We start from the raw sequence: 27,363 nt of genomic DNA, 5'->3' as shown, positions 1-27,363 counted from the left end.
CACTCAGGATATATTTCTAACTTACAGATTGTACATTGAAAGCAATTAAATTGATTCCTAGAATCAAAAGAGTTCATGTAGAATAGTCTCACTGGAGTTTAAAAAGTAAAAGATGGTCTCATTGAAATATACAAACAAAAATTCTTAAAGGGCTTGACAAACTCAATGTTGCAAAGTTGTTTCCCTTTGTTGTAGGGTCTAGAACAGGGTTCACCAACTTTTTCACTGGGGGCCACATTTCAATAGTTCTCTCGTGAATGGCCTGGAGAGACGGGTGGGAACAATCAAAGTTAAGCAAGTTAGCTTTTACAACAGGGAGAAAGTGAGGACTGTAGATGCTGGAGATCAGAGTCGAGAGAGTGGTGCTGGCATAGCACAGCAGGTCGGGCAGCATTTGAGGAGCAGCAGAATCAACATTACAGGCATAAGCCCTTCATCAGGAATGTTAAGTTTTACAATTTAGTTGAGAATTCAAATGAGGAATTGTTAAAAATGCCCACTAAAACAAAGCCAAACTGCAAAACCATTTTCGAACCCATCTCAGTTAAGAAACTGAGATGAAGACAGAATAAAACTAGCCACAAGCCCGAATAATTCAGGAATGGAATTGGGACCAGGACCAAACTTTAAAAATTGATTTAACAAAACCAAATTTGGTTTGCATCTCGTAGCACACACTCTGCACTGGCGTCAGCAGAATCCATGGAAAGTGGGGATTGGAAGTGGACTGCCTTTCAGCCTGAATTTTCATCCTCTCCTACCCTGCTTTGAAAAAAAGGCTTTTGGGGAAGGAGGTTGTATGAATAGCTCAGAAACATATACACACTCACCCAGATGGACTCAACCACAATGATTCACCAACTTAACAACATGCCTGCGCCCATTCGCTCACCAAATTCCCCATGCGTTCTCAGTAATTCATTCACTAATCCATTCACAGCCAGCAGGTTGCCTGATTAATATCACTGAAGTGACTCGTGGTCATGAAGGTACAAACACATGTTCTGATCAACATCACAGCTGCTCTTGAACTTGCCGCTACCATTCCTGCAAAGGCCTGACTCTTGTATTCCTAACCACCTGGCAGCCAGTTATGTGGCTCTCATTTTTCTTCGACTAAAACCACTGTGTTTTACAATCCTCCAAATCCCCATGCCACAGACCCACACTGTATCTCAAGGCCTTAGGCTGATTTAAACTAATCATATTGAAACACTTGCTGCTCTGCCAATGACAGAGTGTTTAGTGAACCTATCAGCACCAAATACAGGAGAGAAACACGCTGATTTGAGAACAGATTTTGCAAGATCTTCCAGTTACACTTAGATGTATAACAGTTTCGTAGCATAGAACTTGAAGTCTCCTGGAAAAAAAATCTTTTCCTCATATACACATCAAGGCATCTTGCAAATTATCCCAATGAGTACAAGATGCAAGGTTCTGACAAAAGATGCATATTATCATGATTAACTATATTTTGAACAGCTCAACAGACACAGAGGATTCCTCAGCAGAACTCTATTGGACGAGCCTGGGCTAGAACTGGGATTCACAATTTCAGGATAAGGGGCTGGTCATGTATGACTAAAATGAGGAGAAATGTTTTCACCCAGAAGACAGTGAATCTATGGAATTCTCAACCCTCGAGAACTGTGGATATCCAGTTGAAGACAATCAAGAACAAAACTGATAATTTTTTGGACACAAAAGGAAATCAAGAGACACGGTGATACAGCAGAAAACTAGAGGTGATGCAGATTTTATTGAATGATGGAGAAGAGCCCTGGAACGTATGGCCTACTCTTGCGCCTAATTTTTATGTCACAAATATTTCATTCGTTAAGTTATATGGCTCAATTAAAAAGTATCAAAATATTGTTTTGGCTTTTTTCTTTTGAATATTTTCTGATATCCTGCCAATTTACCCTGAAACCTTGTTTCACTTCGTTACATCCAGTCTGTCTTAAAGTTTTATTAGAATTCACTTCACAATCAATTAATACGTGCTGGTTCTTCAATAAGTATCCTTAGAAAATAGGAAAAAAATAGAAAAAGTCATTTAAAATACTAGGCTAACTTTTACTGAAATACAAAATTTTAATTAAAGCTGTACAGTATTTATTTATGGGAAACAGCTGATATGTAATTTTATGTTTGGAATTTCCACAGCAATTTATTTATCCATCTGTTGTCATTTTATGCACAACTATTTATAGTGCCAACATTTTCTTGCTTTTACTTGCTTTAGGCCTATAAGGCCTACCAGCAGAAGCACATCATTCAGCCCATCAACCGCTCTGCCATTCAATTCATGGTTGATCCGATAATCCTCAACTCTACTTTCCTCCTTTTCACTATAATACTTGATTCCTTTACTGATTAAAATATAAGCGTTTGTATTCCACAGGATAATTTAAAAAACTCAAATTAGCTTGACATACGTGACATGTTGGCATGCTCCTGTAAATGAACACAACAAACCTCTTTTAAAGCTGATATTTGAAAGAAGAAGTATAATACATCGTTAACGTATCGGCTGAATCAATTCAAAACTTTTGATTGTTTGACTTCTCACTTTAAAGAAAGCTTTGCAGTGTTTTAATAATTGTCAGATATGTGCTAGTTCTAATCAGGCAGTTTCTGTATTAACTGCAGTAATGTGATGTGATACTACAACATTCACCTTGCAATATAGTGAAGATTTAGCCTTATCCAGGGAGAGCAAGCTGAAGCAGCAGACGTGATGGATTGCTAATCTCAATCAAAAGGAGAAAGCACTTAATCAGGAAGCTACAGTCTTCTTTAGTCACAAAAGTAAGTGATAATTTGCATTTAGAGCCTTCTCTAAGAATTTGTAAAGCAACATTTGTCAGCAACACAAACAGAACTGAATAAATGCAAAAAAACGAACAAAATTTTAATGGCTTCAGAAATTCAACCGGTTGCAATTGCTATGAATGACAACACTATTTTAAGTAACTGGTGCTCATTCACCAACATCAAGCTTCACTTGAAATGTCACAGCATTCAAGGTTATGGGCCTAATGTTTGAAGGTGGAATTAGTGCAGATTTAGTGCAGCTTTGACAGTAGAGATTTGATGGGCCAAAGGGACTCTTCTGTACTGTATGATTCCGTGAGAGTGAATATTTTATAAAAGTCTAAATTCTTCCAAATTAAGAGAAGCAATGTGAATGACATAGTTCAGTAAATTTGAGTAATTTTTAATTTCTTATAAATATACTGCACTGAAAACATGAAAAAAAGATTAATGACCAGGTTTGCAAAATGACAGCAACTTATCTTTCCTATAGAATTTAACATTAAAAGTTTATCTCACTGAATCCTGGTAGAAGAGCAAATGACACACTTTTCTCTTCAACTCAATAAAAAAGCTTTCTGGAAAAGACTCCCACTCTCTAAATTCTGATCATTTAATTATATGCATTTATTTAAAACTGAACAAGAGCAGAAAAATATGTAGTAAAGTTATAAATTTCTTTGTGGAAGTTGACAGCTTAGTTATCATTTTCCTGGACTGCAATTGGTTGTCCACAACCTTGCTTTTGGAGTTCATGCGATAATGACAAAACATCACAAATGATCGATTCTTTGTTATCACCAGGAACATCTTGTGCTTAATTTTGCACAATAACTATAAACAAACATCTTTCAAAATGTACAGAAAGAGTGCGAGAAAAAGACATTTTAGATTAGTTCGCAAATTAAAAGTTAAATATCACCTTACCCATCTTTAGTTTGGTCAGCTACGCCAGCTAGAAGCTGTACAGTCTTGGGGTTGTAATGTGGATCGGTGTGTAATCCCAAATATTTCTGCACAAAGTCTGTTGGAGTCATGTAATGCTCCCCATCCTTGGTGACACTACAAAACTGAAAAAAAAAGTAAAGATAAAATAATAATATTTGCTTTGTTGGAGGTATGTAGAATTGAATGGGACAACCTTTAACGCACATTACACCAAAAAAAAAAGGAGAACGCAGCTATTACCAAAATAATATGCAGTGTTACAAACAAAGTTTAAAAGATTATGAAGCTTTGGAATGTCGCTTTAAGGCAAAATAATGAAATGAAAAGGATCACAAGACCTTCTCTGAATTCTGCCAACAAGCTTGGGTGGCTTGGCTGTTAAAGATTCAAAGAGGGCTGGGTCTGCTTTTTGACACCTTAGATAATGGCATGTGCATGTGTGGACTGTGCGTAGACTCCAAGCCTTACAGGGAGGTTTAAGGTCAGGTTTTTTTTATAACAATTGAATTTTAAGAGTAGACCAAAAGGAGACTGGCAAACACAGCAAGCCAGGCAGCATCAGGAGGTGGAGCGGTCAATGTTCCGGGTCGAGACCCTTCATCAGGATGGGCCAGAGTAGAGGTCACAGCATGCCATTACACTATGATGTTATAGCTTTTTTTTTAAAAAAAGACAGCTCTGAAATTTGAGAAAGTTAAAAATCACTGTATCAGGTTATAGTCCAACAGGTTTATTTGGAAGTACTAGCTTTCAGAGCACTGCTCCTTTATCAGGTAACTAGTGGGGCAGGATCATAAGACACAGAATTTATTGCAAAAGATCACAGTTCATGCAATTAAAACAATATATAGAACAAACCTAGATTGCTGTTAAGTCTTTCGTCTTTAAACTGGGTTGCAGGTTTTGGTTAATATGTAATTTTCATTAATATGTAAATCCCAGAACTACTTTTAAGCCATATTCTCGAGATAATTTACGGTTTGATTAAAAAAAAAAGGTGACATCTCAGCTCAGACAATGCATTAAAGACGTGGGGTTAGAGTTCATCTGTATCGCAATCTTGAGTCAGACTGGTTCTATTTCCAAAGTAGGAATTTATGAAATGTTATATGGATTGACTTCCTGCAGGTTGTGCACTTTTTGAGCGAAAATAGAATATATCTGCAAATACATTGCCCAAAAGGGAACCACATTTATTTTCTTTGTTCCTTTGTGCACTTCTATGGAAGCTTTTGCAGTATATTTCAGGTTTCTAACTAGTTCATTGTTTTCTTCTCTCCATTCATCAAGATTAATGTCTTGATCAGACAATATTGTATTCTAAAATCCTTCCATTTGTCAGGTAGATAACTTCTTGATGGCTATGGACAGACCACTTTCTCATGGTTTTTTGAAAAGATATACAGCTATTTCAAATTACAAATTGATTCTCTAAAGTTTTTTTTAAATTTACAGCTTCCCAAACTTCTAGAGCCAATTCACCCTCATACTTCACTGTGTTCAGATTTGAGATCCTTGGTTTAAGCTTGACTGAATCACTCAAAATCAATGCAAAACAGCTAAGATAGTTACTTAAAGTATGTGCTGACAACATACAGGCCTGAAATTTTTTCAGTTAAACATTGAGAATAAGAAACTGAATATACTAATATGTCATGTCCAACTGTAAAGAAATTATCGTATGTGGAAAACCATATATCCATAAATAATGCATTAGTACTTATCTTCTTTTGCAGTAATATCTACCTTAGATATAGGTGAAGTAGACCTACTGTCTGAAAATTGAGTGAGAATTCCAGTTTAAGTTTTTAAATAAGTAAACTTCAATGTACACTGCTTAGATGGTAACTACAAGAACAGATCTGAAAGAATTCTACTGCCACTAATTATTAAATAGTCCCAGTTTCTAAGATTCAATGGTAGAAAGCTCAACTGCTATTTTAATGTTAACTTCAAAATGTACTGCATACCTTCTGTAATTTGAAGAAAATCTTAAAAAATTTAAAATGCAAGGTTCAGTATAAACATCATGCTACAGATCATCTATGAAAACTATTTTCAGACAAAGCAAAATCACAAGGCACTAATTCATTTGCTAAAAAGTTAAATATATTAGGATGGAAGTGTATTATGTAGAGCTACAAATGCAGAATGCCCTACATAGGAAATTTATTAAGAATCTCCATAGTATGATTTGCAAGTCAGACCATAACCAATCATTAAACAAGCATTCACATTGATAAAACTCCAAAACTCAAACACACAAAGAAATGCGTATACAAACATTTCCCTGGCATGCCCTTCCCAATTGTTCTCTCATATCAATTTTTCTTAAAAGCAGATATGAAAACTTCAACAGTCCAACCCATTAAATTCTTACATGTTGAATAGTGGGAAAACAAGAATATGAAAGATCAGGTTTTATTTTCAGGAAGGTCTTCCATGAGGTATATCATTAGCAAATCTGAAATTGTTCTCATGCAGGTGGTACTGCCTTGAACTGTCGTAGTCCACCTGGTGCAGTTGCACCACAGTGCTTTTAAGGAGTTTTAGGATCATATTCCAGCTACAGTGAAGAAACAGCAATATAGTTCCAAGTCAACATGGTTTGTGTCTTGAGGGGACCACTTGGTTTATAAAGAAAAATGATGGAGGAATAAAGTAAAACAGAACGTTTGGACAAGGAGAGCTAGCTTCCAACACACAAACAGATTTTGATTTTTGGGTTTGACTTAATGCATTACTGCAATATAAACATTAACTTTTCGACACATGAAATAAGGCAATTTTTTCCCTGAATGTTGTATTAAACATGTCAAAATAGACTTCACTTTGTAACAAAACATTTCAAAGCAGGAGCACATATTGTAGTCTGGGAATTTAAGTGTGCTTAGGCATTAACTGGTAGAAAACGACTGCGATAATTACTGAATAAAGGACAAAGAACAATACAGCATACGAACAAACCCTTTGGCCCTCCAAGCCTGCACCAATATATCCACACTAAAACAGTCTCTGCTTACGGGATTCGTATCCCTCTTGTCCCTTCCTATTCATGTATTTGTCCAGGTGCTTCTTGAATGCATCTATTGTGTCTGCTTCCACCACCTTCTCTAGCAATGTGTTCCAGGCAGTCACCACATTTTTGTGTACAAAACTTGCCTTGCATATCTCTTTTAAAACCCTTCCTCCACCACCTTGAACTTGTGTCCTCTTGTTATTGACCCTTCCACCCTGGGAAAAAGCCACATACTGTCCATGCCATTCACAATCTTATAAACTTCTATTAGGCTGCCCTCAAACTCCTGTGCTCCAGCAAAAAGAAACCCAGTCTTTCCAACCTTCCTTCATAGCTAAAATCCTCTATGCCAGGTAACATCCTGGTAAACCTTTTCCATACCCTCTCCGAAGCATCCACATCTTTCTGTTAGTGTGGTGACCAGAACTGTACGCTATATTCCAAGTGTGGCCTAACTAAAGTTTGATGAAGCTGCAGCATAACTTGTTTTTCCTTATTCTTCTTCCAACGAAGGCTAGCATGCCATAAGCTTTTTTTTTAAAAACTACCTTATCTACCTGCGCTGTCACCTTCAGCGACCGGTGGACCTGCACACCCGCACACCCAGATCCCTCTACATATCAATACTCCTAAGGGTTCTGCCATTCACTGTATAGTTTCCACCTGCATTTTGCCTTCCAAAACGCTTCACCTCACATTTGTCCAGATTAAACTCTATCTGCCATTTTTCTGCCCATGCCTCAATATCCTGCTGTGACCTCTGACAATCCTCCTCACTATCTGCAACTCCACCAAACTTTATATCATCCACAAACTCACTAATTAGACCAACTATGTTTTCCTCCAAATCATTTATATAGACCACGAACAATACAGGCCCCAGCACTAGTCACAACCCTCCATTCTGAAAAGCATCCTTCCACTGTTACCCTCTGTCTCTTATGACTAAGCCAGTTCTGTATCCATCTTGCCAGCTCACCTCTGATACCATGTGACTTCATCTTTTGTACCAGTCTGCCATGTCAAGGGCTTTACTGAAGTCCATGTAGTCAACAATCAATCATCGTCATCTCGTCAAACAAAAGTGATAAAATTCGTGAGGTACAACCTCCCCCACACAAAACTATGCTACCGCTAATAAGTCCATTTGCTTCTAAATGCATATAGATCTTGTCCACAAGAAACTTTTCCAATAAATTTCCCTACCATCAACATTAGACTCTCAGGCCTGTAATTTCCAGGATTAGCCTTGCTACCCTTCTTAAACAATGGTACAACATGGGCTATTCTCCAGTCTTCTGGGACCTTGCCTGTGGCCAAAGAGGATACAAAGGTCTGCTGTTATCCCTAACTACAAGTATCTTAAAACTCATGGTATTATGGTTACTATTCCCAAAATACTCCCCTGCTAAAACTGCACTCACTTGGCCAGCCTCATTTTCCAAAACCAGGTCCAGTTTAATGCCTTCCCTAGTTGGACTACTTACATACCCTGTCAAGAACACTGGAGGGAGAAAACAGTGCAGATTCCCTGAATTTTGCTTTTTTTGGAAACAAGTAAAAGGCAGATCCCTGTCCAGAAGCCAACCTGATTCAAAGGTGTTACTAACGGGGCTACCCAACAGAACAAAAAGTACAAAATTACTATGCTTTTTGGGTTGCTGAATGACAGAGATCACAACGGCTGGGAGAGAAGGTGCAATGGTCAGTTGAACAGAGACCCATGATCGTAGGGGCGAGGGTGGTGGCTTAGCTAGGCCTAAAATAAAGGTTCCTGCTGTTCCAGGTCCATTCAGAGTACAGTGAAATCCTTCTTACATCTTTTAAATGCTGGGTTTCTCAACTTCTTCAAATGAACACATTAACTTTGCACGTGGCCCACTGATATGTGACTAGAAGCATACATAGACCAGTACAGGGAAAGAAGACAGGTTTCCTCCACTGAACATCATGATCCAGGTGAGTTGTTACAACAATATATTGTTTCATGATTGCTACTAATGAGGCAAGTATTTTAGTTCCAGATTTATTCATTTGATTTAAATTCATCCAGCTTCTATGGTGGTGTTTGAATTTATGCTTCTGCAGTTGTTCAAAATAGCAATTCTTATTACAATAACATTATTACCGCTACCAAAACTCTTAAAATCTCTAACTCTTCAATGTCACTTCAATATTATCAGCTTCGATTTGTGTGCTCAAACCCTGAAATGAAACTTGAACCCACAAGCTACTGATTCAAAGACAACAATGTTTTCAACTGAGCCAGGGCTAGCAATTTTTCCCCAATTCTGGTTGCTATATCTGGTTTCAACCAATAATATACACTTCAGCGCTCCTATTCTCATCCACATGATGCATCTTAGTGAGATCATACAATAGTTTCCACAAGTTGTACTGACGACACCCAACTCTAGCTCAGCAGCAGCCCTCTCAACTATCTCAATATAACTTAGCAATCAAAATCTTTAACAGTACTAAGCAAAAATTTGCTTGGCTTAAATATTTGCAAGGCAAATATGATTGCCTTTAGTACCAGAAACAAACTGTTTCCTATGCCTCTCAGAAACTGAGCTCAACCAGACAGTTTGCAACCTTGGTTGCATCGCTGATTCCAAGATGAGCTTGTGACCACGTATCTGCCTTTACAAAAACCACCTATATCCACTTCTGTAATATTGCCTCAGACCAACTCGTCTACTCTGAAAGCTATCCATGTCTTTATTATTTTATCACATGTCTAATGCCTAGAATAGATGGGCTGCTTTATGAGGAAAGGTTAGACAGGCTAGGCTTACACTTGTTGAGAGTTTAAAAGAGCAAGATTGAAACATAAGACCCTGAGGGGTCTTCACTGGTTAGATGGGAAAGAATGTTTCATTTTTTCAATCAAGAACTAGCAAGCAGATAAAGATGAGATAATTATGTCCATCATGTTCAACTCTTTCAAAAAGCCATCCACATTTATTCCTATATCTTTCCACTCACATCTCAACAAAATTCCTCCCTTACCCAATTGGCTTTTAAGAACATTTATTCAATATGCATTGCACGAGTAGATATACATTAGGAGAAAAATTAACCATTCAATCAAATTATTTTACTAGGGCCTTTAAGATGATCATAGAGAGTACGGAATTAAAGATTTAAAATAAACATTTTGAGTCTATTGCTTAAGTTAAATTTGTGCTCATCTGAAAGGAGGCATTATATTCCTTGCAATGTGCATAATTGTTTTCCCTCCATCTCAAGCTGAACTTTCAAACTAAAAGGAAATCTAGTTGTCTATTTGGAAGCAATTTACAACGACTGAAGGCAGAAGTTAGCTTTACACTAGCTTAGATACATAAATACTGCACACCATTTTTAACAGAATCCCTCCAGTGTGGAAGCAGGCCATTTGGCCCATTGAGTCCACACCAAACACCCGAAGATAATCCCAACGAGATCTGGCCTTCTACCCTTTCCCTGTAATCCCTCTTCATCTACCATGGCTAATCTACCTGGCCTGCACATTCTGAAACACTATGGACAATTTAGATTGGCCAACCCACCTAACCTGTATATCTTTGGATTGTGGGAGGAAACCTGAGCAGACACGAGGAGAATGTACAAATTCAACACAGACAATCACCCAAGACTGGAATCGAACCTGGGTCCCTGGCGCTGTGAGATTACAGCACTAACCACTGCGCCACCATGGAGTTGTTGCTTTATACAGTTGATCTGTTCTTTAGATTTTGCATAATTTAAGACAATAATTGATCTATGTTTTAAATGCTATTTTAACATTGCAATAGAAGTATCACAAGTCTGGTAGCATCTGCAGAGTTAACATTTTTAGTCTGATATGACTCTTTTTCAGAATAAAGGCTTGGTTTTTCCTCTCTCCACAGATGCTGCCAGACCTGAGTTTCTCCAGCATTTTGTGTCTGTTTCAGAATTCCAGTATCTGCAATATGTTGCCTTTAGTTAAAAAAAGTAACACTCACTTTCAAAAGACCCCAGAGACTCAGGAATTTTAACCAATCCACTACTACTGGGGAGATGGTAGTCTAGTTTTAATTTAATTTAAAAAGTTATCAAGTTTTATTTTTGCTTCCTGTCTCATTTTCCACATCAACCCTTAATCCAATTTCCTTTCATGTCTACTTCCTCCAGTACCCAATTTGGCATTGAGTTCACCTGCATTTTTTTGCATTTCTCAATTCTAATACTTTTAGGGTTATAGTCTTTCAACCTGATTGCTTAGAAGATACAAAATTGTGTGGCCTCCCCATCACTTGGCAGATAACTGTTTTCACCTTCTATATTCACATTTTCAGCTCTTGGACATACTAAAAGACGTAAGGTCCCAGGGAATGTTGCTGAACAAAGCGACCTTGGGAGTGCAGGTTCATAGCTCCTTGAAAGAGTGTGAAGGCGGCATTAGGTATGCTTTTCTTTATTGGTCGAGTATTGAATACAGGAGTTGGGATGTTATGTTGCAGACATTGGTTAGGCCACTTTTGGAACATTGCATGCAATTCTGGTCTCCTTCCTATCGGAAGGATGTTGCGAAACTTGAAAGGGTTCAGAAAAAAACTTACAAGGATGTTACCAGGGTTGAAGGATTTGAGCTATAGCGAGAGGCTGAACAGGCTGGGGCTGTTTCCCCTGGAGCGTCGGAGGTTGGGGGGGTGACCTTATAGAAGTTTACAAAATCATGAGGGGCATGGATAGGATAAATAGGCAAAGTATTTTCCCTGGAGTCGGGGAGTCCAGAACTAGACGGTATAGGTTTAGGATGAGAGGGGAAAGATATAAAAGACACCTAAGGGGCAACTCTTTCACGCAAAGGGTGGTACGTGTATGGAATGAGCTGCCAGAGGAAGTGGTAGATGCTAGTACAATTGGAACATTTAAAAAGGCATGTGGATGGGTATATGAATCGGAAGAGTTTGGAGGGATATGGGCCGGGTGCTAACAGGTGGGACTAGATTGGGTTGGGATATCTGTTCGACATGGACGGGTTGGACTGAAGGGTCTGTTTCCATGCTGTACATCTCTCCGACTCTATGTAATATCCTAAACATGCAAGGCCTAGTGAAACGACAACAAAATGTTCAAATAACTGCTGCAGCAAATTCTGGCCCATCAAGATTAATTAAAAGCAATACAATAATACATAAGCATGTATACACCACATAGCTAAAAAGTGATATTGAATTTGCAAGATTATGGAAAAATAGCTCAAGATCTGGACTAATTCAATAACTCTTTTAAAGAGGCAAGACAAGCCAAATTATTAATAAATTGTTACTTTGGAACTAACTACCGGCATTCTTAAGTTAATGCGATAGATTTAAAGTGCTTGCATTACGTAAGTGCCAAGTTTATCACATCCTAACTTTAATGTGTATTTATAACCTTTTAAATGTAAATTAAGTCAGCATAAGTGATAAACAGGTATACAGAATCCACTTGCATGCCAAGCCATACAAACCTATGTGCCAAAAATGGAATTAAAATAGTCAGGTGGCTCTTTTGGGCTCGTTGGACTGAAGGGCCTTTTTCTGCGCTGGATACCTCTGACTAATTTGTTCACATCATCTTGACTTACCATTATACAGCTTTTAATCAATGAGAATAAATCTTACTGCATACTAATTCCATAAAAATGTATTTGAAAAACTTGCCAAACTATCAACTTCTACAGACCTCTTTCCTCCCCACTAACCTACAAAACTCTTTAAAAGCAAGGTTCAGAAAGTCCTAACTACAGATGCCAATACTGTGACACCATGCCAGCTAAGTACAATTTTAATTCCCAAAAACTTTGGCAGCACTTCTATCAAATGTGTTTCTTCCAAAATCAACCATTTAACTTTTATATGGCATTCATTACAGCAGCCTCAAGTGCCAATAACATTTATTCAGCTACAGGAGGTTAGGTGGCATTACAGACATACCAATATAGCACTTAACTGGCTAAGCTACCAGGTTGCTTGTGAAAACAGACTTAAAAGACAACCTGTACCAGGCAAAATAAAGACTCAAATGACAGCCTACACCGTTACAGCAAATATCAAGAGGCAATTTTTAAACTATATGCTGAACTGACATAAACTACTTCTTCACGTTGCCAAATATAGGCCAGGCATATATGCCCTATTAATTAGGAACCGGTTTAGTCTTACACTCCCTAGTGCAAAGCATGGGAGCATGCTGGAGTCACAACATTATTAGGATGTAGATAATACTTCACATTAATAACTTAATGCAGTTCCATTCATAACTCCTGCCTAGAGCCACAACAGTTAAAATTTGAATCAAATGTCATGACATACTTTCCAGTATGAAGGAATGTGGACATCCATTCAAGTTCCAGAAGATTTTCTCAAATGTTGCTCTGTCATATTCTTCAAACAGACTATTTTGAGACAGTACATTGAACACAACTGTACAGCAGAGAAATGGTTACTTCAGCCCACGATGTTGTGTCAAACATGGCACCAAATTAAACTAATCTCTTCTGCCTGCCCTTGGTCCATACCCTTCCATTCCTTGCATATTCATGAGTTTATCTAAAAGTCTCTTAAACACCCTTATTGTATCTGCCTCCACCACCAGCCCTGATAGGAGTCTGGAACGCACTACCACGCTGTGTAAAAACAACTTGCCTCTCACATCTCCTTTGCACTTTGCCCCTCTCACTGTCAGTGCATGCCCCAAGATATTACAATTTGACAGGAAATGCTACTGATTATTCTCCAGAAACTGAAAACTACTATTTAACCTTTCATTTATAATAATTGACAATACTTATTGCATTAGTTACATTTCAAAATTAATTCAACTTTAAAATGCTTTGTGGCAGTATAAATGCAAGGTGCCACATAAATGCAAGCACAGAATCAGCCAACACAGAAGCCCATCAGCTCATCAATTCTGTATCACCAAAAATATACCATTACCAACACTAGTCCCACTTTACTACATGAGACCTTGAATGTTATGACACTTTAAATGGCAACCAAGTGCTTAAAAACAAAAGGTTCCAAGGTTTCCTGCTTCAATCATCCACCCAGGCAGTGCATTCCAGATCCCACCACACCCTAGGTTAACAAGTCTTTCCTCAAATTATGCCCTTGGGATTTATCCTTCCACTCAGGGAACAGCTACTGTCCATCCATCCTGTCTACGTCCCTTCTAATCTTAGGCACCTCTGTCAGGTTCCTCCCTCAAACTTTAAAAGAAAACCTGAACTTATGTAGCCTCTCTTCAGAGCTGAAATGCTCCATTCCAGGGAACTTCCCGGTAAATCTCCTTTGCACCCTTCCAGTGCAATCATATCCTTCCTACAATGTGGTTACCAAAACTGCATACAGTAGTCCAGCTGTGGCCTAACCAAAATTCTGTAAGGCTCCAATATATTGTTCCAATATGATGCTGTTATAATCTACGCCATGACTGATAAAGGCATGTATCCCGTATGCCTTAATTACTCTATCAACCTTCATGAATGCGTAGGCAAACACGCAGAGGTCCCTCTGAACTTCTCATGTCCTGCCAAGTCATTAAGTATTCCCTTGTCTTGTTCCTTCTTGATATTAGGGTTAAATTCCACCCACTGATCTGCCCACCTGACCAATATGTTCACATCTTTCTGTTACCAAACACCACCTCTTCAGTCAACCACTTGACAAAACTTTGTATCATCACAAACTTACATAAACAATATGGGATCCAGCACTGATCCCTGTGCTAAGTCACTGCACGCAATTGCTTTGCTTTCTTAAGAATTCCTTGGTTGAACAAATGATTTTCTTTCAGCCCAAGACTACTGCTAAATGCTCAGAGTAAATACTGAAAATATAGGAAATAAAGCAAAAATATATTTTATTGAAGGTTTTTAATGTAACAGTAAATCAGCTCGCATTTTTAAAATTATCACAAATAGGTCATCCAGGACGAAAGAAACCACAAGGGAGTTCTTTTCACGAATATAAGGATGAATGACTGAAAACACCAATGCTGGATTCAGGCTTGGTCACCAAATCAAAACAAACATTCAAGCAAGAGAAAACTGCAGAGACCATCCAAAAGGCTGATATCTAGCATCAAAGGAATATAACAGGCAGCACTTAGTACCCTATTAGATGATTTGTAGTGGTTTAAACTAAATACGCAAGAAACTTCACAGACAAAAAAACAGAATAATATAACACCCTCTCCTACTACTATTTCCCTATTCCATTCGAGTATCCTCTAATATTTGTTATGTGCATGTCTCATCTGCACACAGATATCATTACTCAGATTCGTCCAAATTTCATAATATTCCATACCTTAATTTGACATCTTAAACACTTCTAATGGATCTTTGTTTAACCTGTTACAATACATATGGCGCTAATACTTCCAAGTCTACTTAAAGGTATTCGCTCATCCTCATTGCATCGCAGCGAATCAGTGACTTTTAAAGTGATTTTTGGCAGTCATGACAAAATGTGTACTTGCCGAGACCAGCACAGAAAAACAAAGGCTGTATTTTAACTGAATTTTCAGTTTTTGGGGATAAGAATTACAACTACAGAGCATGGCAGAGTCAAGGAGAAATTTTATATGCAATGTTTTCAATAATTTCCACATGCGGTTGCATCTCATTCACCCTATGTATGCACATAGCCAAGAAGTTATATTTCTCTCTCCATAGATAGTACCAGAACTGCAGAGCATTTCCACCTATTTTTACATAATATTTACAAAATTGACAGTACTTTGCTTTTACGTTAAAGACTGCAGAAAATAATCATCTCTTTATTAGTGGCTAAACCTCTAAACGGTTGAACAAAGGCAGGTCAAGGGTATCTCATATTCAGATTTCCACTATTAATAAAACACTGCATTCAGCACTACAAACACAAGAAACTAATCACAAACAAATGTTATTTTACTTAGTACACCTGCCTCCCAAAATCACAATACTGCATTAATTCATCATTCACAACTGATACACCTAGTACATCCTTAAATGTTAATTGAACCAATAAGCCCTAAAACTTCATTTATAATTTTTAATATAAAATTTTAAGTGTTAAGATCTCCTTCTCACATTGAGTCCAAAAGTCTATTTAATCTATAGTAACAGCTAAAATACAAATAAAAATTAGAGTTTACCCAAATTACATAAACTTTCCATTACCTTCAAGAATACTGCTTTTAATTCACTGGGGTCTGCCCTTTTAGTAGACTGCACCTGAAATAACAAAAACACTTGTTCTGTTTGTTACACAAATGAATTATATTGGAAAAAGATATCTAAAGAAGTACATTAAATAATGTAATTCATTTCACAATTTTGAACAGTATTTAAATTGTAATTTGCTCAATTGACAGATATGGGTACATAATACTAGTTATCTCTTGTTCCTGGTTGTAACTAGTTATGCAAGCTTGACACTGAAGAAGGTCCTCCCAGATAAGGATTTCTTAACCCTTCCTTTTTAGCAGAAGCTCACACACGTCCGAACTGCCTAGACTTTACATTTAGAAACTAAGTTTCATTATTTCAGTTATACGAAACAACACATTTAGCTCTTTCGATCCGCAAAACATTATAAATCTTTACCGTGACAGTGAGCTGCCTGCAGTATACATATATTCAAAACACTCATATTCGGATAATAATACGTAAAGTTGTTCAATATAAATACACACTTCGTTTTTTAAAATTGTTTAAAGGTAACTCAAGGCCAAGCGCTAGGCCTGCAAATATCAACAGACTGCAAAAAAAAACAAACACAACGACCGTTCAGTTGAAATATATACACAATACAGATCTACTAGTCAAACCCTTCACCAGTTGACAGAATCTACAGTACAACACTCAATGTGAATCTCTGTAAAAGCTACAATGAGACAGGGAATCTCGCTTGTGTCACCTTGACCGCCATGCTGCAACTGTGATGTCACGAGACGCCGGAATGCAGGCGCGCAAACGTCAGGGGTCAGAGGTCAGAGAGTCACCCGGGTAACGGCGCTAGCGGCTCCTGGTGGGGGACGGGGGAGGAGAAAGTAGGGCATTGGATATGAATCACATATTTACATTTCTGTAATATATGTGGATCGAGTTGACTGATCAGGTTTACAGAGAAATCTTGTCAGGAGCAGGAGGAGGTTTTTGGCCCTTCGAGCCTGCTTTGCCATTCATGACTGATATCACGCTCAATACCCTAATCACGCCCTTCCCTCACATTCCCCGATCCCTCTCTGGTTATGAGACAAGGAGCGCTACTTCCTTGAAGACGCATATTTTGGTCTCAAGCACTTTCTTTGGTAGTGAATTCCACAAGTTCATCATCCTCTGGGTGAAAAAAAGTTCTCCTATCTTCGTCCTAAAAGGTTTGTGCTTTATCCTTAACCCATGACCACTGGTCGTGGACTCCCCCCACTGCTGAGAATATCCTTCATGCGTCTAAACTACCTAGTCCTGTTAGAATTTTATAGTTTCTATCAGATTCCCCCTTATGCTTCTAAGTGAATACAATCCTAAAAGACTCAATTTTCCCTTATACATATAGTCACAGAAACAAGACACTGGTCCAACTCATCAATGCTGACCAAGTTTTACAAACTAGCCCTGTTTTCCTGTTGTTTGGCCCATTTCCCTCTAAACTTTTACTTTTTATGTACCTGTCCAAATGTTTTTTAAATGTTGTAAATATACCTCCATCCACCACTTCTTTGGCAGTTCATTCCACTTATGAACCATCCTGTGTGTGAAAAAAATGCCCTTCAGGTCCCTTTTAAGTCTTTCTCCTCTCACCTTAAAACTATGCCCTTTAATTTTGAACTCCCTGACCCGAGGGAAGAGATCTTTATCTATGCCCCTCATGATTTAACTTTGGTAAATCTTTGCTGCCCTGTTTCCGTAGTAAGAATATCCTTCCACAGGTAAGGAGACCAAAACTACATGTAGTATTCCACGTGTGGCCTCACCAATGCCCTGTGTAACTGTGTAACATCCTTGTTCCTGTACACAGAACCTCATGGTATGAAGGCCAACACACATTTTGCCTTCATTGTTATCTGCTGCATTTCTGTGCTTACTTTCAACAACTGGTGCATGACGCCACCCAGGTCTCATCAAACATTCCATTCTAAATTTACAGCGATTCAAATAATGATCTGCCTTCCTATTTGAATAACCTAGCACTTATCCACGTTATACTGCACCTCCCGTGCATTTGCTCACTCAGTCGGCCTGTACAAATCAACTGCAACATCTCTGCATCCTCCTCACAGCTCACCCTTCCAAGTATGGGATCAATTCCCACACTGGCTGAGGTTATCATGCAAAATTCTCTTTGTCAACCTCTCCCCTTGCCTGAGGCATTGTAACCCTCAGGTTAAACCACCACCAGTCATCTCTCTTTAATGAGAGAGAGAGAGAGAGAGCAGGACTATAGCCTGTTTAAATTATGCATGTTTATCTTTTCGGAACTAATACAACCGACAAACTCCAACTGCTTGACTAGGTTCTGTCAAGTGATTTTCTAACATGCATTAAATCTCAATTTTCATCTGAGTTTTTTTGCTGAACTTAAAAAATAGGATATTGGTTTATTGATGGCGAACACAATACGTTTCATGGGTTTGCTGTGCAATTTCCACATTCTAAACAAACGCTTCTCACGTTGTTACATTAGAACATGTAGGATTTTCATTTTCCTTCTTGCCTCAGCATTCTCCATTCCATCCTGAGAACAAACACTCATATTCCCAGGTGTTCCTTCTTCATCTTGGTACTTGCCAGATACATTTCTATGAAATGATCAATAAAAATGAAATGTACTCTAAAATTTAAATCATTATAGTTCCACAGTCTCATTAGAGAAAGATGACTGGAAGTGGGTTTAACTTGAGGATTACTATATCTCAGGTGAGGGGTGATATTGAGAAAGCAGAACTTCTACGTTAACCTCGGCTGGTGCAGAAATTGGAATACTGTTGGAACCTTTCAGCTGTCTAGCCAACTGAGCTAACTGATCTCTGACTGTAGAATTTAAGGTAACAACAAAGATTGCTAGAGCAAGAACTGGATGCTTCTTGGTGATTGGAAGAAGTTTAAACACATTTTCCTTTTTCGTATAATGGATACAGTTTCTCACCAAAACTAACAATGCTGATAATAGTTAAAATCAGTATTGAAAATATATAAGTGAATCTGCAAGTAGTTGTTGATAACAAGGAAAAGACAAACACATAATCTCAACACCAAGGAGAGGGAAGCACTAAAATCACTAAGAAACGATAAGAACATAATCATACTACCAGCAGACAAAGGCAGAATGACGGTCATCCTGGACAAAGCAGAGTACATCCAAAAAGCACAACAACTACTTGCAGATACCAACACCTACCAAAAGAGGAAGTTTGACCCCACCCCACAGCTCACCAATAGGATAAACAACACACTGAGGAACCTACAAAAAAACAGATAACCAGGTCGGACCTACAAAGAATGAAACCTGAAAGCAACAACACCCCCAGATTCTATGGACTACCTAAAATGCACAAACCAGACATCCCACTCAGACCCATAGTATCACTACCAGGGACACCAACACACAAACTGGCGAAAGAACTACAGCAGAAACTGAAACACTTGATCAGCGAATCCAGACACTCTATACAATCAACACAGGAATTCTTGGACATCATCAGAAATATACACATAGACAAGGAAGAAACCATGGTCTCATTCGACGTAACGGCACTGTTCACGTCTATTGACAAAGCCCTAGCCAGAGAAACAATAGCCAACCTGCTGAACAGACATAACAGACAACAGGACGTTGAACCCATCAACAAAGACGGCATACTTAAACTACTGGACTTGTGCCTCACAACACACTTCACATTCAACAACCAGATATACGAACAAATCAACGGAACACCCATGGGCTCACCGATCTCGGGACTCATAGCAGAAGCAGTAATGCAAAGGTTAGAACAAACAGTCTTACCACAAATTCAACCCAAACTCTGGGTCAGATACATTGATGACACCTTTGTAATCATTAAAAACACAGAAATAGAGAATACACATCGGATCATCAACTCCACACTCACAGGAATCCGATTCACGAGAGAGGAAGAAAAGGACAACCAACTCCCATTCCTAGACGTGATGGTACAGAGAACACCAAATGGAGAATTCACCACTAAGGTACACAGGAAAGCCACACACACAGATCAAGTCCTGAACTATGAAAGCAACCACCCCAATACACACAAACGAAGTTGCATCAAGACACTGTTCAAAAGGGCCACAACACACTGCAGCACACCAGAATTGCAAAAAGAGGAAGAGGAACACCTATACAAGGTATTCGCAAAAAACGGATATCCTCGCAATTTCATCAACAGATGCCTAAGGGAGAGACAACAGAACGAGGACATGCCGCAACCCAAAGGACTAGCCACACTATCATACATCAAGAACATCTCTGAAATGACAGCCAGACTACTGCGACCACTAGGACTTATAACAGCACACAAACCAACAGCCACTCTCAGACAACAACTCACCAAAACGAAGGACCCGATACCCAGCATGAGCAAAACTAACGTAGTGTACAAAATCCCATGCAAGGACTGCACAAAACACTATATAGGACAAACAGGAAGACAGCTAACGATCCGCATCCACGAACATCAACTAGCCACGAAACGACACGACCAGCTATCCCTAGTAGCCACACACGCAGATGACTAGCAACATGAATTTGACTGGGACAACACGACCTTTATAGGACAAGCCAAACAAAGAACAACCAGGGAATTCCTAGAAGCTTGGCACTCATCCACAAACTCCATCAACAAACACATCGACCTGGACCCAATATACCGGCCACTACAGCGGACAGCTGAAACTCACAACCGGAAGCGGCAGGGGCAGGCCACTATATATGCCGGAGGAAACACCACAGAAGCACTTCACAGGAGGCTCCCAAGCACTGAGGATGTCACCTGGACAGGGGACGAAACGTTTGCAACATTTACATTAGACAGTTTTGAAATCGAATAGAGATTACAATAAATTGGTTACATTAAAAACAGACAAGATTTACATTTAATGACAATTGAAAGCAGTATAAAAGAATGAGCAAAAGATACAGTAAATCACCTGTTAACATGCCTTTTGGTCTTAAATAAAATTTCCTATATTTGAAAAATGCAACAAATATGGTTTTGACATACTGCAAAATACTGGGCACATAATGTACCATATATTTTCTGTTATTAATAATGGATCTTGAAAACAGACTGGACATAGGATTCCAGTGAAAATTACAAGTAGTTACCAGAAACAATTACCTAACAGTAATTCATATTGGGAACCCACATTCACTACAAATGTGTTCCAAGCTAAAATGATTTCTCACTATTTTCATTCCAGTTGATCATCCTTTAAATTACTATATATTATGGTGATTTCAATTATGTTACCAAATATTTAATCGTGTAGAGCAGTGTTTCTCAACCTTTCCGTATTCAACGCCCCCTTATCTTGAAATCATGCAATGCCCCCGAATCACCAAAGTCTGTTTTTGCACTTATAACTGCTATACACTGCAGTGCTGAAAATGGAAAACTTTTGTTAAATATGTTTTATATACAACAAAAAATAAATGTTATCATTTATTACTGTTCTTACTGTCCACCTACTTTTGGCTCACTCTGTATAAAATTTAGTCTACGATAGCAAAATAGTCAATGCGATCCTTGTGGTTCATGTTGTCTTGCTAAATCATATACATCTGGTTCAATTTTTGTCAAAAGCAATCTCAGGTCACCACGCTGAACAACATCCATGCGATTGCAGATCTTATCTTGTATTCTGGCGACGGCACTGAATCCTTTCTCAATCAAATAAGAGGTAAGAAATGGTCGTGCAAACCGCTTTGCCACTTCGCTTAATAGCAGGAAATGACATCCGGTGGCATCTTGAATCTAAAAAAGGGGCTCACCCATTTGCGAAAACCGAATTTTCATTGCAGTGTCATTTTGGAGCTCTGTCATTTCTTCCTGAAGGCGAATGTCCATTTCTTCTGCGCATGAGATAAAGGGGTCAGTCAGCCATGTAGGCATCTCCATCTCAGCAACTTGTATTTTCATATCATCCTGCAGTGCACAAATGTAACCTGAGTAGATAAGTAATTGATTATCAGTAACATCCTCCGCGATTTTGTTTAAACTCGGGAACTGGTAAAACTCACGACGACTGATATTCCAATGAAAGAGATCAAGTTTCACAATAAAAGATGTAACAGCATTCCTTGCTTTTATGAAATTCACATTATCTCCTTGTATCTGCATGATCAGTGAATTGCACTTATCGAATATATCCGCAAGATATGCACAGTTGTGTTTTACAGCTTCGGCTTTCATACAAAGGTTTTCATTACTTCTGTGTAGGAATTCAATGATAGAATTGAACGGTTCATGGAAACGATTGAGGCATATTCCTTTCGAGAGCCATCTCACTTCTGTGTGTAGCAGCAATTGCAGAAATTCATCTTCATTATCTTTACAGAGTTGGCGGAGAAGTGGTTCATTCAGAGCATGTCTCTTTATATAATTTACCACATCTATTGCCACTTGTAGAGAGAAGGCTTCACTAAGCTTCTTTGCAGCCAGATGCTGCCGATGGATTATGCAGTGTACTGTGAAAACATGGGCACTTCTCTCTTTAATAATGCGACAAATCCCCGATGTTGGCCAGTTATAGCATATGCGCCATCCATAGCACAAGCATAAATGTTTTTGAGGGGAACAGACTTTTTATCAAAATAATCCTTGACGCAGTCAAAGATGGTCTTACCTTTGGTATCTGTCGGTAGATCCAGAGCAAAAAGTAGTTCTTCTCGTATTTCATTTTTGTCGATGAAACATACGTACCCCAAAAGTAAAGCTTGATTTCCACATATAGTACTTTCATTAATTTGTAAGGTGATTTATTTCGCTATCAAAAGGGAACATAATTTATCCTCAACATTTGAGGCCATTTCATTGATGTGCCTTCTCACGGAATCATTGCTAAGAGGAATACGCTTGATAGTCATTGATGGTTCCTGATGTAGCATGGTTGATAATACTTCAGCAATAACTGGAAGCACCAACAATTCACCCACGGAATGAGGTTTACCACATTTTGCGATTAGCTTCGCTATGTTGTATGATGCCACAAGCCCATCTACATTTGTGGCTCCCATCTTTGAAAAAGCAGTGGAAATCATTGGTTGCTGATTGAATTTATTCTTTAATGTTTGAAAAAATGCACCTCTTTGTCCTTTTTGTCACTGTCTTTCTTTTCCAACTGTTTAATAAGACGAGAAGGCTTCATGGCCTTGTTGGAAAAACTTTGTTCACAGAGCAAGCACGGTGGTAACTGCTTATTAGATGGAAATTGAATAAAGCCATATCGCAAATAGTCCACGCTATACTGCCTGCACTTTTTATTACTCGATGAGGCCATTTTTACACTGTCACTCGAATACCTTGATGGAATCATGGGTATTACCTTATCACCATAAGATGCTCAGACAAGTGGCAAAATTTGATTGGCTAATTAGCTGTAATGTGCATTCATTCTGCCACCTGGGTAAAACAGTTGAAAAGCTGTGTTTCGTCTTCCTAGAAGCGACACGAGTGAGGTGATATTGATCTCGGCAGTAGAATCAGTGCCAACTGCGAACGAGTTCAAATGGTTTGCCATTCATAGAGAAGACTATCAATAATAGCGCAGCAACTAATCAGAGCGCACGCCTCCATGGATGCAGGGAAAATAACAGACTCGTATTATGCGACTATCCATCTACACACAGCAATGTCCTTCAAGGACACGGCAGTCTTCCAAGTGATTGGTTAGCTCTCTACAAAGTCATTCAGTGCCCCCTTGCTGTCCCCTTTGAGTTAATGCCCATTGATGGAAGGCTAACGCCCCTCAGGGGGTACTCCCGCCCCCGTTGCGAAACACTGGTGTAGAGTATGCTTTACCATCAATATACTTTCAATAGTATAATTTACAAGTAAAAGAATCGTTGAATCTTGTGGTTTTTATCCGAAGTGCAAGTCATGTCAATTTTGGTGGATTGCTCCTCGCCACAAGACTGAGCAAATTACCTCACTATATCTTACCAAACTGCATTCATTGCTGTTGCCACTCAATAGCGAGTATCTCATCCAATTTCCACCCTGTCTTACCACACGTTGTTCTTACAGCAACATGCCTCTCACTGAATATCCCTAAGACCAGCATCCCTTCTTCATGGCCCAGAGAAAGCATTGACATGGGACCCCCCCCCCCCCCCCCAACCACCTCAGATAAAGAAATGTCGGTGGGATCGGAAGATGAACTGAATTTAGGATCAGAAGCTATTGAGAAGCTCACACTGATTGTTGTACAGATGGGGAAGGGAGAAACGACCCAGGCAACTTGCAGCCAGAGTAGTAGCAGAGATCAGCACTAGCAGGAGAGGACCCTGCGATTTTGCCAAGAAAACAGAGTGATGCTGCCAGTCCTGTGATGTGCTGGCCATGATTGCTCAGAAGCTGGAACGATCCAGAAACTATCTAGCTGCCTCCATTAACAGTTTGCTGGCTTCCATGCAGAGGCAGGTAATGAAAATTGCTTTTACACTGCAGCACAATGCACCTGTAGAGTTATACATTGTACCCAACTACAGTATTTTTTGCAAACATGTTGCAGCACTGATTTATTATTGAACAACTTTGTACAATGGCAGGAGGCTGGAAGAACACAGCAAGCCAGGCAGCATCATGAGGTAGAGAAGTCAATGTTTTGGGTGTAACTCTTCTTCAACCCTTCTCTACCTTCTCATGCTGCCTGGCTTGCTGTGTTCTTCTAGCCTCTTGCCTGTCCACTTTGGATCCCAGTATCTGCTTTTTTTGTCTCTATCTTTGTAGAATGGCAAACAGAAACTCTTTAACTAAAAATAATTAAAGCTGAGGGTGATCTTATAGAGGTTTATAAATCCATGGAGGGCATGGATAGGGTGAATAGCCAAGATCTTTTCCCCGTGGTAAGGAAGTCCAAAACTAGAGAGCAGAGGTTTAAGATGAGAGAGGAAAGATTTAAAAGGGACCTACGGCGCACCATTTTCACGTCGAGTGTAATGTGTGAACACAATGAGCTGCCAGAAGAGGTGGAGATGGCTGGTACAATTGCAATATTTAAAAGACAACTAGATGGGTATATGAATAGGAAGGGTTTAGAGGGATATGAGGTAAAAACAATGATTGCAGATGCCGGAAACCAGAGTCTAGATTAGAGTGTGCTGGAAAAGCACAGCAGTTCAGGCAGCATCCGAGGAGCAGTAAAATCGACGTTTCGGGCAAAAGCCCTTCATCAGGAATACAGGCAGAGAGCCTGAAGGGTGGAGAGATAAGTGAGAGGAGGGTGGGGGTGGGGAGAAAGTAGCATAGAGTACAGTAGGTGAGTGGGGGAGGGGATGAAGGTGATAGTTCGGGGGGGGGAGGGTGGAGTGGATAGGTGGAAAAGAAGATAGACAGGCAGGACAAGTCATGGGGACTGTGCTGAGCTGGAAGTTTGGAACTGGGGTGAAGGGGAGAAGGGGAAATGAGGAAACTGTTGAAGTCCACATTGATGCCCTGGGGTTGAAGTGTTCCGAGGCGGAAGATGAGGCATTCTTCCTCCAGGCATCTGGTGGTGAAGGAGCGGCGGTGAAGGAGGCCCAGGACCTCCATGTCCTTGGCAGAGTGGGAGGGGGAGTTGAAATGTTGGGCCACAGGGCTGTGTGGTTGATTGGTGCGGGTATCCCAGAGGTGTTCCCTAAAGTGCTCTGCTAGGAGACGTCCAGTCTCCCCAATGTAGAGGAGACCGCATCGGGAGCAACGGATACAATAAATGACATTGGTGGATGTGCAGGTAAAACTTTGATGGATGTGCAAGGCTCCTTTAGGGCCTTGGATAGAGGTGAGGGAGGAGGTGTGGGCACAGGTTTTGCAATCCCTGCGGTGGCAGGGGAAGGTGCCAGGATGGGAGGGTGGGTTGTAGGGGGTGTGGACCTGACCAGGTAGTCACGGAGGGAACGGTCTTTCCGGAAGGCGGAAAGGAGTGGGGAGGGAAATATATCCCTGGTGGTGGGGTCCGTTTGGAGATGGTGGAAATGTCGGCGGATGATTTGGTTTATGCGAAGGTTGGTAGGGTGGAAGGTGAGCACTAGGGGCGTTCTGTCCTTGTTACGGTTGGAGTGGTGGGGTCTGAGGGCGGAGGTGCGGGATGTGGACGAGATGCGTTGGAGGGCATCTGCCGTCATTAATGGAGATGGAGAGGTCCAGGAAGGGGAGGGAGGTGTCAGAGATGGTCCAGGTAAGTTTAAGGTCAGGGTGGAATGTGTTGGTGAAGTTGATGAATTGCTCAACATCCTCGCGGGAGCACGGGTTGGCACCAATGCAGTCATCAATGTAGTGGATGAAGAGGTGGGGAGTGGTGCCGGTGTAATTACGGAAGATGGACTGTTCTACGTAGCCAACAAAGAGCAAGGCATAGCTAGGGCCCATGCGGCCCATGTGGGAACCCCGCACTGCCCGGTTATAGCTCCTTCCCAAGATCCACAAGCCTGACCACCCCGGCCGACCCATTGTCTTAGCATGCTCCTGCCCCACTGAACTCATTTCTACCTACCTCGACACTGTCCTATCCCCCCTAGTACAGGAACCTCCCACATATGTTTGAGACACCACCCATGCCCTCCACCTCCTCCAAGACTTCCGTTTCCCCGGGCCCCCAACGCCTCATCTTCACCATGGATATCCAATCCCTCTACACCTCCATCCGCCATGACCATGGCCTCCAAGCCCTCCATTTCCTCCTCCCCCGATGTCCCCAACAGTACCCTTCCAACGACACTCTCATTCGTCTGGCCGAACTGGTCCTCACCCTTAACAATTTCTCCTTCGAATCCTCCCACTTCCTTCAGACCAAAGGGGTAGCCATGGGCACCCGTATGGGCCCCAACTATGCCTGTCTCTTTGTTGGCTGCATAGAACAGTCCATCTTCCGTAATTACACTGGCACCACTCCACATCTCTTCCTCCGCTACAAAGATGACTGCATTGGCGCTACCTCGTGCTCCTGCGAGGAGGTTGAGCAATTCATCAACATCACCAACACATTCCACCCTGACCTTAAATTTACCTGGACCATCTCTGACACCTCCCTCCCCTTCCTGAACCTCTCCATCTCCATTAATGACGATCGACTTGACACCGACGTTTTTTACAAACCCACCGACTCCCACAGCTACCTGGATTAGCTCTTCCCACCCCACCTCCTGGAAAAATGCCATCCCATATTCCCAACTCCTCCGCCTCCGCTGTATCTGCTCCCAGGAGGGCCAGTTCCACCACAGAACACACCAGATGGCCTCCTTCTTTAGAGACCGCAATTTCCCTTCCCACGTGGTTAAAGATGCCCTCCAACGCATCTCGTCCACATCCCGCACCTCCGTCCTCAGACCCCACCCCTCCAACCGTTACAA

At 40.2% G+C, this 27,363-nt stretch overlaps 2 protein-coding genes across 4 annotated transcripts in view; both read right to left on the bottom strand.

Annotated features, from left to right (window-relative positions):
* Nucleotides 1-16,747, bottom strand: part of slc25a12 (solute carrier family 25 member 12) — a 118,671-nt gene extending 101,924 nt beyond the window's left edge. Inside the window, exons 1-3 of one of the 3 annotated variants that reach the window (XM_043693649.2) lie at nt 16,714-16,747; nt 15,975-16,028; nt 3,748-3,890 (exon numbers count right to left, since the gene is read on the bottom strand). In XM_043693649.2, the coding sequence (XP_043549584.1) occupies nt 3,748-3,890; nt 15,975-16,028; nt 16,714-16,725 (209 nt within the window). In that variant the 5' untranslated portion in view covers nt 16,726-16,747. Of the gene's footprint in view, nt 1-3,747; nt 3,891-15,974; nt 16,029-16,400; nt 16,671-16,713 lie in introns of those variants that run through there. The other 2 variants (XM_043693650.2, XM_087989037.1) reach the window with 2 other exon arrangements.
* Nucleotides 16,748-21,790: 5,043 nt separating this feature from the next.
* On the bottom strand, nt 21,791-23,052 carry LOC148149615 (protein FAM200C-like). Its single transcript, XM_087988563.1, has 3 exons — nt 22,867-23,052; nt 22,662-22,802; nt 21,791-22,480 (listed from the first exon to the last, which is right to left on the bottom strand). Exons 1-3 carry the CDS (start codon nt 23,050-23,052, stop codon nt 21,791-21,793), a joined length of 1,017 nt encoding a protein of 338 aa, XP_087844689.1.
* Nucleotides 23,053-27,363: the final 4,311 nt, after the last annotated feature.

The sequence above is a fragment of the Chiloscyllium plagiosum genome, unplaced genomic scaffold (assembly GCF_037043375.1).
Source record: "Chiloscyllium plagiosum isolate Xiang-an unplaced genomic scaffold, Cpla_swu_hap1 HiC_scaffold_7, whole genome shotgun sequence".
Lineage (NCBI taxonomy): Eukaryota > Metazoa > Chordata > Chondrichthyes > Orectolobiformes > Hemiscylliidae > Chiloscyllium > Chiloscyllium plagiosum.
The sequence above is the reverse complement of the archived record's forward strand: the minus strand, read 5'-3'. Positions and strand labels throughout refer to the sequence as shown.

What these genes read in the sequence shown, in the direction of transcription:
- LOC148149615 (XM_087988563.1), bottom strand. Translation starts at nt 23,052, where the DNA reads ATGGGAGCCACAAATGTAGATGGGCTTGTGGCATCATACAACATAGCG. An exon ending in TTCCTCTTAGCAATGATTCC is followed by an intron (nt 22,803 to 22,866) that starts GTGAGAAGGCAC and finishes CCCTTTTGATAG; the next exon opens with CGAAATAAATCACCTTACAA. An exon ending in TCTACCGACAGATACCAAAG is followed by an intron (nt 22,481 to 22,661) that starts GTAAGACCATCT and finishes ATCCATCGGCAG; the next exon opens with CATCTGGCTGCAAAGAAGCT.